The sequence below is a fragment of the Microtus oregoni genome, unplaced genomic scaffold (genome assembly GCF_018167655.1).
Source record: "Microtus oregoni isolate MIOR12 unplaced genomic scaffold, Mior012 000017F_ref0000208, whole genome shotgun sequence".
Lineage (NCBI taxonomy): Eukaryota > Metazoa > Chordata > Mammalia > Rodentia > Cricetidae > Microtus > Microtus oregoni.
This window is the reverse complement of record NW_024543076.1, coordinates 6,007,110-6,022,893: the sequence shown is the minus strand read 5'-3', so window position 1 is coordinate 6,022,893 and position 15,784 is coordinate 6,007,110. Positions and strand designations below refer to the sequence as shown.

Below are 15,784 nucleotides of genomic sequence, written 5' to 3'. Positions count from 1 at the left end.
AGGAGCCGCCCCGACTTGCGGGAGCCCAGCTCAGGAGGGAGTAGTGGCCGGGGCAGAGGGCGAGGGTGGAGGGCGCTGGCGGCGGCTGCCGCGGAAGGTGAGACCTGCAGGGACCCGGGTGTGTTGACTCGCAAGTCCTGCCAAGAGGGGGCGGGGCAGGGTGGTGTGTGATCTGAAGGGCGGAGAGTGGCTGATGGATCGTGAGTGTCTGTCTGTATGTGACGATGTCAGTGTGTGGAGGCTCCGAAACTGCTGTCGTCTGGTGTGTCTGTCAGCGAATGTGGCTGCGTCTGTCTGAGAGTGTGACTGTAGCTGTGTCTGCTTGTGGCACAGCAGTCAGTGGGTAATTTTTGGTGGGTGTTCGTTTGTGAGAGGGGCTGTGACCACACCAGGGAATGTGTTTTGGGAAGCCCTGTGGGGTCTGCCAGTGTGAGAGTGGATGGCTGGGTTTCTGTGTGATAACGTGCGACGTCAGAAGTGGGAGAGCAAGAGACTTGTGACTGCAGTGTGTCCCGTGTCCTCGCCTAGACGGTGTGGGAGTGAAGCTGTGTTCTTATATTCCGGGAAACTTCAGTTGTTGAGGGAGACTGACTTTTCTACGGGGCCTGCAACATAGACAGATCCACCCCCAGTGCACATGGCTCTCCATCTTCCCCTGCCCAAGATTTGCGGGGTGGTGGTGGGGGGGGGGGGAGGTTTGAGAATGCAGCTCAGCAGTAAAGTGCTTGCCTAGGGTGAGCCAGGGCCTGGGTTGCGTCTGCAGTGCTGAGAAATAAGTCTTATCACTGGGGGCTCCTATTTGAGACAGGGCCACATGGACTCCAAGCCCCGGGATTGCTGGGATTACAGGTGTGGCACATCTGTTTTTATATGGTGCTGGACATCAAACCTAGGGTTTTGTGCATGTGAGGCGAGCTCTCCCAAGTGAGCTATATCCCTAGGTCCCTGGTCTACTGAAGTTTCTGCTTCATGCCTCATCCCCACGATTATCTTTCCGGAGAGCTTTCTGTGTCTCCCTACAGCTTTCCTCCCAGGTGTCTCCGTGTTTCTGCTTTCCGAGCTGTGTGGCCAAGCCGTCTCTCGGTCCCTCTGCTTGGCTTCCCTGTTTGCTCTTGTTCCTGGCCACACAGGGCTTGTAACCTTGGTACGATGCTGATCTGTCACTAAGAGTTCTTGTGAGCTCCTTGTGGTGAGGAGTTGCTTTTAACACGTGTGTCATTGTGTCAGTGGGACCACTAGGAGACTGAGATGTGTAAATGTGTCTGGGTCTGAGTGTGTCAGGGTGACTGTGAGTGATCGTATCCAAGAATATGAGTCTGAGTCTTGTAGCCGTGAGTCTTGTATATCTGGCACCAAGGGATCAAAGGCATTTCCTGGTGCTGAGGCCCAACGGGTGAAAGGGGAGAATAGAAATGACCCGAACTTCCAGGGAAGTGGGGAACTGGACTCTGGCCTTTCTTTATATTCTCCAGTGTGAGGCCTGTTTTCCCCTGGAAACACAGTCAGCTGTGCCCTTAGGAAACATCCGTTGGAGAATGGAAAGAATAGGAATGAGTGTGTGTGTGCGTTAATTTTTTAAAATTGTGTCCACATGTGTGTTAGTTCACTGTACCTAGTGAGTGCCTGAGTAAATATGGTTTGGGTGGCTCTGTGAAAACACAGTTAATCTTCTAGCGACAGGGATATAGGCAGAAGCAGCCAGCTCTCCTCTCTCCCTTGGTCCTGGCTGTGTCTCTGGCTTCCTTCTCCAGCTTGAGGGGGGAGGCCTTTTCCCTTCCCAGGCCCTGGGGTGGGAGGGAATGAGAGAGGAGGGAAGAGGAAGGGGTGGGAGGAGGGGGCCTGGCTAGGGGTGGCTAAGCTCAAGGCCCAGAGGGGGCGGGGCAGGGAATGGGAAGGAGGGGATGGTTCTGGGGTCCCAGGACTGAGTGGAGAGGAAACAGTGCTGGAGGCTGTAGGAGGAAGTCTTGGAGGCCATGGACACTCAGCCACTGTGATTATCGAGGTAGGGTGTGGCTACACGGGGTAAATGGGACTGGGGACCCTGGGGGTGGGTCAATAAGACATTCAGGGTGACACAGATATGTGGAGGCCTTATTCTGTTCTACTCTGGAGTACCCCGTCGTTACTGCCTTCAGTCTGCTGCTCACCTCCAGCCCAGAGTCCTTCCTTCCAGCACCCCGCTCCTCTATATGGACATTTCTCAGACTGCGTTTCTGCTGCCCCCACTGCAGACTTTTGCACACTGGCCTTTACCACCATTGCCTTGGGTCCTAAACACTGTTCTTTTAACCCCTACTTGGTGCTATGGCCCCCCACACCAGGCGCCTGCTGCTGTAGGCTCCCAGCTCCCCTCGCTTCTCCGCCACCCCGACTCCATCTCCATCTGCTGGCTCCTGGCCCGTTTCTCTGCCTCTGGCAGCAGCCAGGGCATCTGGATCCGCTTAACTCTGCAGCCCCAGCCGGCACCCTAGCTCGATCCAGCCCCACAGGCTGAGACCAACAAGATTTCAAGCCAGGCCCATCGGAGTGGCCCAAGTACTGAAGTAAGAAGCCAGACTCAGGCCAGAGGCTTGGCAGCCAGAGCAAGGCTAGGCCTCCTGTTGCGATTATGGGTGCATTTGGACCCATCTTGTCAGCTCTTTATCTTAAAGTGATGAAGTCTTATCTCACTGCTGTGTGTTGGCCAGAGGCAGTAATTAGCCTTGGTCAGCTTGGGGGTGAAAGCCAGAATTCCCAGCAGCTGGACTGCACGGGTTAATGGGAGAGGCTGAGCCAGTGCCAGTCCTTAGTGCCAGGGGTGGGCGCCAAAGGTGATGTGTGTGTGTGTGTGTGTGTGTGTGTGTGTGTGTGTATGTGTGCGTGTGTATGTAATCCTGGCACAGTCTGTTGCCGCTGGCTTTTGTTCTGGGCCCTAAGCCCAGAACTGAGATGAACTTTGTGTTTGTGTGTGTGTGCTCTCGTGTGCATACTCGTACACACACAAGGACAAATCTATACAGCGCTGGGCATTTGGTGGGAAAGGGGACTTCAGGTTAGAATCCTCAGTCATTTCCAATAGCTTCGTTTCTCTCGATGCAGCTCATGGATGGGGAACTCCTAAGCCCCCCTTTTCTCCACAGATGAGCAGCAGCTGCTCAGGGCTGAGCAGGGTCCTGGTGGCCGTGGCTACAGCCCTGGTGTCTTCCTCCTCCCCCTGCCCCCAAGCCTGGGGTCCTCCAGGTAAGAAAATGCCACCCACCCTGTGACCGCCTTAGGAAACTTACTGTTCTCACTCTGGCCCATTCCTGTGGCCTAATTTAGACCCCCCCCCCCCCCCACACACACACCATTTCTGACAACCTGGGTCCCTTCTCTGGCTTGTCCCATCTCTGGCTTGCAAGTATAACTTAATATTTTGACACAGTGACCCCACCCAGGGCTTAGCAGCCTGCTCCTTACCCTTACCAGTCTCATAAATGGGAGGGGAGTTTAAAAGAAGTGCTTCACCCCAGGAATGTCCTCCACAGGGGTCCAGTATGGGCAGCTGGGCAGGTCCGTGATGCTGTGTTGTCCTGGAGTGGATGCGGGGTAAGTGTTCACCTACCCGCTAATCTCATATGAACGGCCCTTCCTTGACCCTGCCCAGACCTCATTTCCTCCGACACTTGCTTCTTCTGTCATAGTTCTTGCCTCTGTGTCCTCACCCTCCAACTGTACTTATTCAGTAGAAAATTCAGCCAGTGTTGGGGATGTAGCTCCATGTTAGAGCTCCTGTCTGGCACATCTAAGGCCTTGGGGTTGATACTAGTGCCAAAAATCATCACTTAGTTAGCTAGCCAGTAGTGTTTGCGTACCTGCTAAGTGCCTGGTCTGTTTATTGCAGGCTCTGAGATAACTGCAAAATGCACGTCCTCAAGAGGTTGCATCCTAGTGAGGAGGACAGACAGTAAGCACTCAAGAATCTTGCTAGGTCTAAAAGGAGCAGGCATGCACAGGTTAGAGGAGGCACACTCCTGACCTGGCCACAGCTTGTGAAAATGCCCTGAGGTGGGACTGACCTTAGTAACAAAGAACTGAGGAAAAGAATGTGGCCTGTGGGGAGGGAAGGGTGAGGGAGCCAGGAAAGGAAGGCAAAGGCTAGACCACAAGGGGCTTGATAAAGCATAAAGCGAAGGGGATTTGGATTTGGGTTTAGTCTCTTTTTGCATTTACTTTATTACTTTATCTATTTATTTTGCTACCTGGGAATGGTCTGGAACTTGCTCTGTGGCCCAGACTGGCCTCAAACTCATGAGTCTCCTGCTTCAGCTTCCTGAAATAATTGGCATGTACCACCGCACCAGGCATGGGGGTGTGGTTTATTGCAAGTGTGCTTAGAGGTTCTGCGAGGACAGTTGCCTGGCCTGACTTCCTCTCTCTGTATCATCACTTCATCTCACCTTCAGGACGCCAGTGTCCTGGTTTCGGGATGGGGAGTTAAGGCTGCTTCAGGGACCTGACTCCGGACTAGGACACAGACTGTTCTTGGCCCATGTGGACAGCACTGACGAGGGCACTTACGTCTGCCAGACCGTGGATGGTGTATTTGGGGGCATGGTGACCCTGAAGCTGGGCTGTGAGTTAGGGAAGGTGGCAGTGAGGGGCCATTGGATTCCCAAGGGGCCCTGGGACCTGAACAAGCTCTCTGGGATAGGGAGGAGCTAGGGATGCCTCAGTCTGTAGCGGTACCCTGTGTGTCTAGTTCCCCCAGCTCGTCCCGAGGTTTCCTGCCAAGCAGTAGACTATGAAAACTTCTCCTGTACTTGGAGTCCCAGCCAGGTCAGCGGTTTGCCCACCCGCTACCTTACTTCCTACAGGTATGTGTGTGCATGTGTAGTATGTGTGCTCATGCAGCTTGGGATGCTGGCACGATATGGGTGTGGCGGGCAAGGGAGGGAAGTTCTGACAAATTCTCAGAGAAGGCAGGGGGCTCTCTTTTCCTCCTGACCTCACATGACACCCTTTCCATCAGGAAGAAGATCCTACCAGGAACTGAGAGTGAGAGGTAGGACGAGAGAGAGAGAGAGAGAGAGAGAGAGAGAGAGAGAGAGAGAGAGAAAGAGTACTCTAACTTGTGACCTATTTGCAAAACCATATCCTCCCTCCTAGGGAAAGTTCATCCACAGGGCCTTGGCCATGCCCACAGGACCCTCTAGAGGCTTTCCGATGTGTGGTCCATGGGGCAGAGTTCTGGAGTGAGTACCGGATCAATGTGACTGAGGTGAACCCACTGGGTGCCAGCACATGCCTACTGGACGTGAGATTACAGAGCATCTGTGAGTACCCCAACCCCCAGACTCCCATCACAGAGACTCCAAACAGACTCCCACCCTCCCTGCCCCAACTTCCAACTGGTCCTCTCCCTCTCGTACATAAAGAGCAAGTAGTCACAGGGATGGGTACACATGCCAGGGCAGTGGTTCGCGACCCAGTGGGTGATCACACATCAGACATCCTGCGTATCAGATATTTACATCACAGTTCATAACAGTTGCAAAATTACAGTTATAGAGTAGCAACAAAAACATTTTTTTTTACTTTTTTTTTTTTTGTTTTGTTTTTTCAAGACAGGGTTTCTCTGTGTAGCTTTGCCTAGCCTGGAACTCACAATGTCAACCAGGTTGGCCTTAAACTCACAAAGCTCTGCCTGCCTCTGCCTTCTGAGTGCTGAGATTAAAGTTGTGTGCCACCACTGCCCGGCACAATGAAAATAATTTTATGGTGTGTGGGGGGTCACCCCCACATGAGGAACTGTGTTAAAGGATTGCAGCATTAGGAAGGCTGAGAACCACTGCTCTGGAGGTTGCTACCACTCTCTACAAGTTAGTTGCTAACTATCTTCTTGGCTGCCTAGGTAACTCCTGCTTCTAGACCCTATGCTGAGGGCAGTCCAGTCTCATGCTCTCCCTGCCCAGGGGAAAGGCTTGCTGGTCCCTTTCTCTTGATCTGCGTGTGGGAGGGGAGATGGCCATAAAACTAGGTTGGAATTTGGACTAGTGAATCTTCTGTGGATGCAAAGAAGAATCCCTTATCACTCAAACTTATCAAATGTCTGCTTATTTTATAACAAGGATAACAGATAGGTCCTGAAGCTAGATGAGTAACCAAATTTGACATTTTCCCGCCCTCCTGGGAGTGTCTGACTAACGCGTCTTTACACACACACAGCACACATGGTATACACCGCATACACTGTGGGGGAAATAGTGAGGAAGGGGTGAATACTCGTCACTCACCTTGAACTTCGTGTCTGGCTACCCTTAGTGCGTCCTGATCCACCCCAGGGACTGCGGGTGGAATCAGTACCTGGTTACCCAAGACGCCTGCATGCAAGCTGGACATACCCTGCTTCCTGGCGCCGCCAACCCTACTTCCTGCTCAGGTTCCGGCTACAATATCGTCCAGCACAGCATCCAGCATGGTCCACGGTGAGGTCTGCAGTGTGTCTCAATCTTTCTCTTCAGGTTCTGTGTCTTGTTTTGAGATCTTGAATAGTATGTATAGCTTCCAGGCATGGGCAGGTCTCAGAAGACCCGGTTTCCCCCTTTATAGTGTTCCCAGGCTGGAGTTGCCCCTGGCAGGACAGAAACTTCTGTCCTGGGTAACTAACAATAATGCAAGCATGTGTGAGAAGACAGAAATGGGTTTAAGAATCACTTATAGGGACTGGGGAAATGGATGAGCGTGGAAAGCAATTGCTGTGCAAGCATTGAGTTTGGATCCTCAGAACCCACATAAAGCCAGGTGACGCCATGTGCTCCCATGGAGAGATGGGAGGCAAATCCACCAGAATCTCAGGAAGTTCCTGGGCCGGCCAGCCTGGCTATGCAGCTAAGAACAGCAACCTGTTTCAAACAACGTAGACACCAAAAGTCTTACTCCAGAGTTCGTCCTCTGACAACCACATGCATGCTGGGTTTGCTCACGTGTGCGTGCGAACACATACACACCAGACAATAATAACTTCTAGGAAAGCGGGTATATCTCACCCAGAGAACCCCTCATATAAACACTCATGTCTAGCTGAAACTAGTGAATCTCCCCACAGAGTGGTCGGCATCTGTCCTGGGAGGAACCCCACTTGTTTATAATCTGCATTCAGAGCTGTCTGCCTGCAGAGTACCTTGCTATGCATTTTATATATGTTACCTCTGTGAGGTATTCACTCCTATTTTACAAATGAAGAATTCAAGATATAGAGAGACCCCAAACCACTCAGCAAGTAGCTTAACAAGGTTTTGAACATAGACAGACTGATACAATAGTCCCTCAAAGTGACCACTGCAGGCTTCCATTTTCCTAACCCCAGACATAGAATCTGTCCCACCAGCCACCCAGCCTGGCCTAGACCCTCTACCTGATGATGGGGGCAGTGTGAGATGGGGGCAGTGTGGCTGGGGCTGGGCAGGCTCTCTACTAACAGCTTGAACCACATCCTGAGGAACCATTTTTGCCTCCAGGTCGAGCCAGTTGGCTTGGAGGAGGTGATAACGGATGCCGTGGCTGGGCTGCCCCATGCGGTACGAGTCAGTGCCAGGGACTTTCTGGATGCTGGCACCTGGAGTGCCTGGAGCCCAGAGGCCTGGGGTACTCCTAGCACTGGTGAGAGACAAAGAAAAGGGCAGAGCCCTTACCCCCAAATCAGCTGTCAGCTAGACAGCTTACACATCCCCTTGTCAGGCTCCTTCAGGCACTGCTATTGCTGTCCTACGCTATAGCCTTGGTGGCCTGCAGCCCTGTCCTAACTATAGCCCGGAGTCCCTACTGCTGCACTTCTAGACTCTATGTCTGCAAGTCTACAAGCCAGATCCCCACAAACTGACCATACCCTCTGAAACTGCTTCTTAGGCCCCCACCTCAAACTTAGGTTCTAGTCCCTGCCCTGCCTTCTAGAGGCAGAAGCTTCTAAGTACCCTTCTCAGGTTTTGTCTTCCTTCAGGTCCCCTGCAGAATGAGATGTCTGATGGGAACAAACAGCAGCAAGAGGTAGTAGGTCAGGAGGACGGTCCCACCCCTCCAAGGCCATCCTTGCAGCCAGACCCAAGACCGCTTGGTAAGTTCGGGCTGATTGGTAAAGGCATATGGAGGATAAAAGTCCAAGAGAGAAGGTGTCACCAGGCACAGCTAACGTTCTCTCCCAGTGACACATGGCCTTCTCCCTCAGATCACAGAGACCCCTTGGAGCAAGTGGCTGTGTTAGCATCTTTGGGAATCTTCTCTTTCCTTGGCCTGGCTGTTGGAGCCCTAGCACTGGGGCTCTGGTGAGTGAGAGTGCCACTGGTTCCTTAGCTGTGACCCCCCACCCCAACAGCTGCTGTGATGCCCAGAGACCACATCCATTCCCACCCGAAGGGCCTCCTGCTGATTGCCTACTGAACCTGTCTGATTTGGGAATCACTTCTCCCCCAACTGTCCTTTCCCTCATGATTTTTACTCATTTCTCACCCCTTTTGCTAATAAATCCTCCAAAAGACATGGTCCTGGGGAGACAGCTGCCCTTTTATGCTTCAGGCTGAGGCTGAGACGGGGTGGGAAGGATGGACCTCAAAAACCTGGGTTCTTGGCACCAATGATTCCAGTGGACAGGATTCCAGGTGAGTAGCACTAAGTAATGCATGCCCCCACTCGAGTGTCTGGCTTAAGAATTTGATGCCCTAGCAATTTTATGGGTACTGGGGATCACTGGAGTTGGGTGCTCCTCATTTTTATATCTAGGCAAGAGGAGAAAGGGTAGACCTTTCATTTTTCAGTTCTGGTCTCAGAAATGGGTCTCTTCCCTCCTGGAGTATTGGGAATACCAGGTAGCTTCATTTTCAAGGTCTCAGAACTGGGTATCACCCCTTCCCCCTTAAATGTCTTGGATAGATGTTTGCTCCTCTCCCTGACTTGAAAAATTGAATTGTATTATTACTGTGTGTTATGTGTGTGTGTATGACATGTGTCATATGCTGGGAGGCCAGAGAACTTGTGGAGTTCTCTTTTCCACCTTTACATGGGTCCCAGGGATTGAACCCAAGTCATTAGACTTGCTTGTCCGGCACACACCTCACCCACTGAGCACCACTCTCCCTCCCCACACGCCGGGGACCCAGTCCTGCTGTCTGACTTGCTCCCCGCTCTTCTAGGCACTCCAAACCTGCAGAGGACCCAGGAGAACTTCAGCTGATTGCACCTGTGATCCTGTCCGGCTGGGGTGGTTAAACGGACGGGCAGAAAAGGAGGCAGAGCAGTGTGGACCCCTAAGGATGGAGGTCTCAGCTGGAAGTCTGAAGCCCTTTTCTTTGAGACCCTATACTCCAAGCTTGCTGCCAGCTGAATGGTGCCTGGACTTCTGATGTCATCCTTGAGGTGGAAGTTCACCGAGGAGTGTGTAGAGATGTGCATGTCTGTGTCCACCTGTGACTGTGCATACGTGAGATAAGGAACAGACATTCTCTGTATGTGTGTATATAGATGCTTGGAGAGTGTGTGCAGACCTTGGCCTTGGCCCTTGTGGGGACTGTGAAGAGTTGAAATAAAGAGACTGAAGAAGTTTTTGGATTGTTGTCTAATGTTGTTTTATTAGTTTTGCTGCTGGGGGCTCGAGTACATTTTCATTTGTAGTTCCAGATTTAAGTTGGATAGAGTCCCCTGGAGACTCTTCCCATGGCGCTCAAACCACCGAGCCAGGCTGCCGTTCTGAGGGTGGACACAAACAGTGCGCCGAGGCAGGTGAAGCCTGGGGAGGGAAAAGTCCAAAGCTATGCCCAGGTTTGGGGTATGAGCTTAGGTGGGGTTCAGGGGTTAGGGGCAAGAGACAGATGAAAACTTGAGGAGGCACCAGAATTAGCATTGGGGCTGGGATTAGGAGTTAGAGGCAGTTAGAGGTAGCAGGGTTGGGGGCAGAGCTCACACAATAGCCTGAAGGTGACAGTCCCCATCGGCCTCCTGCAGTTCCACATGGAGGATCTTCCTCAGTAGCCTGTTGGGGAGCGGTTGTCTATAGAGCTGCGTACAGCAGGTAGAGCTGGAGGGCAGTGGCAAGCCTGCAGAACAACAGGGCCCTGTCTTCAGAAAGGTCTGGAGCCACAGCTGCTCCATGAAAGTTGAACTCTCTGCGTCCCATCCCTTCTAGTCCATCCATTCATCGTTCTATACCCTCCGGGAACTTACCTGTTCCAGGTTCTGGGCTCAGAAGCAACAATATCAACAGGAGGCTGCTGGTGGGCGAGAGCCCCTCCATGCCGCTCAGCCTCCTTGCTAGCTTCTTTCTCCTCCTCTCCCTACCTTTTATCTAGTTGCATTTTGCCTGGGGCACTAGGTGAGTCAGAGACAGGTGGCAATACCTTGCTTATCTTGTGACAGCTCTTGGCCCGCTGTCACTGTCCCCAGCCAGCCCTTTCTCGGACCATCATCATTTCCCAGGGGTTCCTAAGCCCCGAAGAGAGAACACTGAAGAGGGGTAGTGAGTGACGTAGGGGCTGATGCTACAGCGGCTTAGGGCAGCCACGATCACTGGGATATCTACTAATAGGCATTTACAATCATGCGCGTAGCCACACATTCACCAGTCATACGTTGGTCACGTAACCTCATAAAGTCACACCCATGACTGTACAATCATAGACAAAATCATACAGCTCCAGTTATCCCCCAAAGTCCCACTGCAATACATTTGCATCTCCACCACCATCCCTCTGTGCTATCGTATTACATATTCTGACAGAAGAGTTTATGAGTGGGTAGGAACGAAGGCAGGCCAGCACTAACCTGCCTTTATCTTCTCCTCCTTACTCTCTGCCCTGGCCTGCCTACTTATCGGGAGAAATTGATAGGGCTGGGTCCCTAAAACAGACTCTCCTTGGTGAAGGGGGGAGACTTTCGCCATGAAGAGGAGGTAAAGGGTGATGGATGAGGAGAAATAAAAGCTCTCTGATGCCTGACTGCTGATGTTAAAACAGGCAAAAGGGGGAGGGATATCGTGGCGCAGGTCTTTATTTCCAGCATTTGAGAGGTAGAAGCAAATCACTCTCTGAGTTTGAGGCTAGCCTGGTCTACATAGTGAGTTCCAGGGCAGCCTGGGCTACATAATGAGAACCTGTCTCAACAAACAAAACTCTCAGACGATGAAAAGGCCCCTCCCCCAAATCTCACCTTCTTGCTTCTGCTTGGTCTTGTTCCACGGATGCCAGCTTGTCAGTGGGAGCCTGGGGGTTTCCAGACTTAGTCTCTGGCTTGTTGGAGACATCAGACTCAAGAACTAAGTTAGGTCTCTTTTGATTCAAATTGCATCCTCTTTACACTCTGGGCTTGAAGGAACATACACCTTCCAACCCAGGTTCAGAAATACCCATTTCCCCAAACTCTGAGCACCCCATTCTACTATTCCCTTCCTTCTCTTCCAGGCAAAAGCCCCGCTCATCTTGAGGCAGTTCTTTCTGGAAAGCTATAATCTGCTGGGGGTGGGGCACGCTGGTCGGGTTAATGGTCCAGACGCATAATCTGGGAACTTCAATTTTCAAGTCTTGTTCTGGATTTGAAATACAAACTGAGCCATAACCCTAAGAATCCACCCCTTATCTATATGTTGTGTTTTCTGCTCGGAGGTCAGTCATCTGTAGATAGAGCTCTTGGACTGCCATGATCTTTGGGCAGCTTGTTCTGCTATAGCTAGGCTGAGAATCTAAGTCTTGCTTCCTCTTGAAGAGGGTGAGACCCAAAGGCCCTCTGGACACTGTCTCAGAGGCCTCTGGCTGTCTGGAAGGATGAGGCCCAGTGCTAGACAAAGCCTTTGAAGGGGTCTTTGATGCAAACACCGTGAGGAGACAGCTAAAGTTTGCACAGTTTTAGGTATTTGGAAGTAACCACATCCTAGAGGCTACTCGTCCTGAAGTTTTGATACCCGAAGCTTCAGGGTATCTCTTAATCCCTTTCTAGACCTTTGTTCCATGGCTTGGATGTAGCACCGCCCCCCCCCCCCCCCAAATCCCCAGTTGTATCATCCTGTCTATTTGTTTTGTTAGCTAGCTGCCTGCTATTTGTGAGCTCTTCTGGACTTGTCAATCTAGAGATCTTTGGAAAGGAGAAACATTTTCCTGGCTATGCACCCATCTCTTCTTTGGCATCTCCAAAGATATAAAGGCCAAGCCTTCTTTTCCAGCACAAATGGCTATGGCAGGGGCTGTGCCAGGCTAAAAGTCAGCTTTGGGCTCAGCCAAAATCCAGGCTGTCTCCCCTTTCTGGTGCTGGAGTGGGTGTCTGTGGGGACTCTTGCCACTGCAAGAGTTGGTTCCAGAGTGATTTGGGTCAGCAGGATAAAAATGGGTGGCAGGACTCTTCTAGGGATGCCAAGTATTTTTAAAACTGGGGTCAGGGGCTGGCAAGATGGCCATAGTGACAAGCCTGAGGAACCGAGTTTGCACCCTGGAACCCATATGGTAGAAAGAGAATGGACTCTCTCAAGTTGTGCTTTGACCTCTGCGTGCACATGGGCTGTGGTGGGCAGGCACACACACACACTCGTTATGAAAAAAAAAAGAAAAGAAACAAACAAACAAAAAAAAAGGGATCAGACTGGAGGGAGCCGGTTTGGGGTTTTAGCTGTAGGAAAAGCCTTAGACTCTTAACCCTTGACACTCTCTTGGGAAGACTGTAGAGGCAGCTTCTAGGAACTGATCCTTCCTCTAGCTGACTCTGTTTGGCTAAAATGTTTTAGATTCACTCTCAGGAAGGGAAGACTCTTCAGAGATTTGGCCAAGTTCCAGCTAGAGGAAGGCAGTAACAGCTGGAGTTGTGGGAACACTGATAAGTGGGGGAAATATGTGGCCTACTGTGTGGGTGCTTTTGGGGAGGGTGTGGCAGGAAGCCAGTCACTGATAGTAATTAGAAGATGACGATAATTAAGGGCCCTTAGGAGCAATGGAGGCCTTGACATGCAAGGGCATCCTACCAGGGAGGGTCGCCCTGTGGGTAAGAAAACAGCAGGTGTGAAGTGGGATTCCCAGCACCAACGGCGGCTGCGGCGGTAAAGTAAGGAAGGCAGTGGGCATGACTTTAAATCTTTAATGCACCGGCTGTCTGTGCAGCGCTGGTGGGGGTGCGACAGAGGAGACCACGACCTGAGCGCTGGGGAGCAGGCCTCAGGCCGCTCGACAAACAGCTCATTAGGCCCCGCAGAGGCTCCAGCTTCTGCTCCCGGGGGTGCGCAGAGCTGTAGGGCGACCCGACAATGACATGAGGCCGGGCGGGGGCTCCTGAACTCCCCCACCATCCATCCTCCGACACTAAAACTCGTTCATGCCCCCACGAGATCGCAGCCCCCTCACCTCCGCTCCCTGCGCCACATTCGCAGCCAAGGAAAAAAGTAGAAGCAGCCCCAGTAGATCCTGCAAAGAGAAGGCAGAGCCGGACCCGGAGGGGCGGGGCTGACCCACAGACCCCACCCCTGGAACCTAGCCCGCAGAGAAGCCCCGCCCCCAGGGGCTGGCCACCCGCAGCCCACGCCCCTCTAGGGCCCGCTCTGCCCGCCCCGGGACGCGCACCTTCCCCCCACCCCCGGCCTCATATCCCTCCTCCGCATCACCCGCCTCCACTCACTCCTCCTCCGCTTCCAGCGCCACCTCGTATCTCCTCAATCGCGACATGTCCCGGGCTCCAGCGGTTCCTGGGGAGCAGCATGATAGGAACACTTATTCCCAGCCGCAAGTCCCCTTCTCCATCATTCCCAGGACGAGTCTGAATAGTCCTCAGGTACCCTGAGGCAGGTGGCCCCCCGCAAGCCAAAGGCCACATCGGGACTGGATGGGATTGATGATATGGAAGTCACTGGAAGTTAAGGCGTTAGGAGGACGGTTATCTAGGGACCGGGGCGTGAAGTCGTCAAGGAGAGCGGTCTGGCAGCAGTGGGGCTGGGTCATTTAGGGCCCTGGATGAAGATTTTTCAGGGGCTGGAGTCACCTGAAGGGGGGCTCAGGGGTCGGCACAGCCTAAACTCCCCGCCCTCCCTGGCTCCGCCCCGGAAACGGACCGTTAACAATTACATCACAGGGATAACTTCGCACTTTAGGGGTGTGGCTTGGGTATCAACCGGAAGGGGAGGAGCCAGTTTTTTCGTCGCTGGAGGCAGGTTTGAAACGTTCCGCTTAGTAGGGGCCCTGGGTTTTATCACTGAAGGGGCATATTTTATTTACGGAGTTTCTTAAGGTGCCGGAGACGCAGGACACTCTTTTCTAGGGACGGAGTCAGATTTTAGAGTTCTCATGTTGGTAGGCACGAGGCCGTAATAAAAAGTGCTTTGGGGGCTCTTCTCATAGTGTCTCCCTCCCCCCGCGCCCCCACTTTCCTGACTTTGTTCCTGTCAATTGCTTTTCTTGCTTGCCCAGTTCTTGAATGACCTCAGGCCAGAAGGAATAGGCCACCAGAGAGAACACAGCCTAGAGCTAGTTAGGATATGGAAATATTTCTTAGTCAAATCGTCTAATGGACAAAGGATCATCATTCCTCTAGGGCTGAGACTGTGATTTTTATTTTTTTTAGTCATTTAGTCAAATGCTATTGAATGTCTGTCTAGCCAATGCTGTGCCCATCTTAGCTATCTCAGATTTTAGCTTGTTAATAAGTGTCTTGGGAACTCTTCTTGTAACGGGCATCTAGAGTGGGACAGCTGTTGGAGACCGTCCCCCTAAGTCTGTGGAGATGCTTTGTGGTGTTACTGTTGGAACTGAATGCTGTACGAGTTGGTAGTTATACTTTCTTATTGGATGGATTCGGCATGGCTTCCTGTTTGTGGTCCCTTTTAAACTTCTCGGTAGGGGCATTAGTTTATTACTCCTTGGTTTCTGTTCTGACAAAGACAGCAGTCAGGAGTTTGGATAAAACGTATGGTGGGAAATTGGGAAATAAGGCTTAACATCTTTTTTTTTCCTTTTCTTTCTTTTCTTTTTTTTTTTTTCTTGGTTTTTCGAGACAGGGTTTGCTGTCCTGGAACTAGCTCTTGTAGACCAGGCTGGACTCAAACTCACAGATTCGCCTGCCTCTGCCTCCCGAGTGCTGGGATTAAATGCTTGCGCCACCACCACCTGGCATGGCTTAACATCTTGCAGACGGCTGGAGTTCAGATTCCAGCACCCACACTGGGTGGCTCACAACCACTTGTAACTCCAGCTCCAGGGAGAGCTGATACCTCTGACCTCCAAGGGCACCGGCCCTCATGTGCATATGCTCTCTCATAATTAAAAATAAAATAAATCTCAACCAGTGCACATAAAATAAAATTTAAAGATACAATAAATCTTTAAAAGAATTTAAAAGTGTATGTGTGCTGTTATCCTTAGGAAAAGTTTGCAGTACTGACCTCATAAAGTATTTGAACTGTCTTTCTCAAGGGTGGAGTGAGGGTGTGGCACAGGGTTAAAGAGTAAGCATCCCTTGCTTTCACTCTCTGTCATGATGGACAGACGATACCTGTAACTGTGCGCTAAAATAAGCCCTTTCTCCCTTAAGACACTTTCGTCAGAGGGATTTATGACAGCGAGAGAAGAGAAGGTAAGACACTGCACCTCTTTTCTATAGCTGAGGTCTGTGGGGGTTGGAGGAGTAGGGAAGAGGAGCACAATTGCAAGAGTACGGCAAGGCTAGAGAAATTCACCTCTCAGATTCCCCAAGGTCCTCCCAGACCCGCAGAGCCATCATCTAGCTCCACCCCTCCTGTGCATGAGGAAAGCCAAAAGAAAGTTCTTTAAAATCAGATCCAATCTGATTTAAGCCTTTCTGGTTGCCAAATATCCTC

The 15,784-nt window shown here is 51.7% G+C and overlaps 2 protein-coding genes across 16 annotated transcripts; one reads left to right on the top strand and one right to left on the bottom strand.

Moving 5' to 3' along the window:
• On the top strand, positions 1–9,551 carry Il11ra (interleukin 11 receptor subunit alpha). Of its 5 annotated transcripts, none has more exons than XM_041667729.1 (13): positions 1–97; positions 3,120–3,219; positions 3,507–3,567; positions 4,425–4,594; positions 4,721–4,835; positions 4,991–5,023; positions 5,128–5,294; positions 6,283–6,446; positions 7,479–7,620; positions 7,958–8,071; positions 8,183–8,279; positions 8,598–8,612; positions 9,144–9,551. In XM_041667729.1, the coding sequence occupies exons 2-13, from the start codon at positions 3,120–3,122 to the stop codon at positions 9,217–9,219; spliced, it is 1,254 nt and encodes a 417-aa protein (XP_041523663.1). In that variant the 5' UTR covers positions 1–97; the 3' UTR covers positions 9,220–9,551. The 5 variants fall into 5 exon arrangements, with proteins under 5 accessions (XP_041523663.1, XP_041523660.1, XP_041523664.1 ...); XM_041667726.1 differs by having other exon boundaries at positions 8,530–8,612; XM_041667727.1 differs by lacking the exon at positions 1–97 and adding an exon at positions 1,979–2,002 and having other exon boundaries at positions 8,530–8,612.
• A 10-nt stretch (positions 9,552–9,561) lies between these two features.
• LOC121458428 (C-C motif chemokine 27-like) lies at positions 9,562–14,044 on the bottom strand. Of its 11 annotated transcripts, none has more exons than XM_041667717.1 (6): positions 13,954–14,044; positions 13,594–13,660; positions 13,323–13,382; positions 11,152–11,231; positions 9,911–10,043; positions 9,562–9,736 (listed from the first exon to the last, which is right to left on the bottom strand). In XM_041667717.1, the coding sequence occupies exons 2-6, from the start codon at positions 13,638–13,640 to the stop codon at positions 9,580–9,582; spliced, it is 477 nt and encodes a 158-aa protein (XP_041523651.1). In that variant the 5' UTR covers positions 13,641–13,660; positions 13,954–14,044; the 3' UTR covers positions 9,562–9,579. The 11 variants fall into 11 exon arrangements, with proteins under 11 accessions (XP_041523651.1, XP_041523652.1, XP_041523648.1 ...); XM_041667718.1 differs by having other exon boundaries at positions 11,152–11,204; XM_041667714.1 differs by lacking the exon at positions 13,954–14,044 and adding an exon at positions 13,751–13,947.
• Positions 14,045–15,784: the final 1,740 nt, after the last annotated feature.

Bases quoted from the DNA above. Each gene is read 5' to 3' on its own strand.
- LOC121458428 (XM_041667714.1), bottom strand. From the start codon at position 13,913: ATGACCCAGCCCCACTGCTGCCAGACCGCTCTCCTTGACGACTTCACG. The intron at 13,661-13,750 runs GTACCTGAGGAC...GCTGCTCCCCAG, and splicing joins GGGGGGCCACCTGCCTCAGG to GAACCGCTGGAGCCCGGGAC. The intron at 9,737-9,910 runs GTGAGCTCTGCC...TTCCCTCCCCAG, and splicing joins TGTCACCTTCAGGCTATTGT to GCTTCACCTGCCTCGGCGCA.
- Il11ra (XM_041667726.1), top strand. From the start codon at position 3,120: ATGAGCAGCAGCTGCTCAGGGCTGAGCAGGGTCCTGGTGGCCGTGGCT. The intron at 7,621-7,957 runs GTGAGAGACAAA...GTCTTCCTTCAG, and splicing joins CTGGGGTACTCCTAGCACTG to GTCCCCTGCAGAATGAGATG. The intron at 8,072-8,182 runs GTAAGTTCGGGC...CTTCTCCCTCAG, and splicing joins GCCAGACCCAAGACCGCTTG to ATCACAGAGACCCCTTGGAG.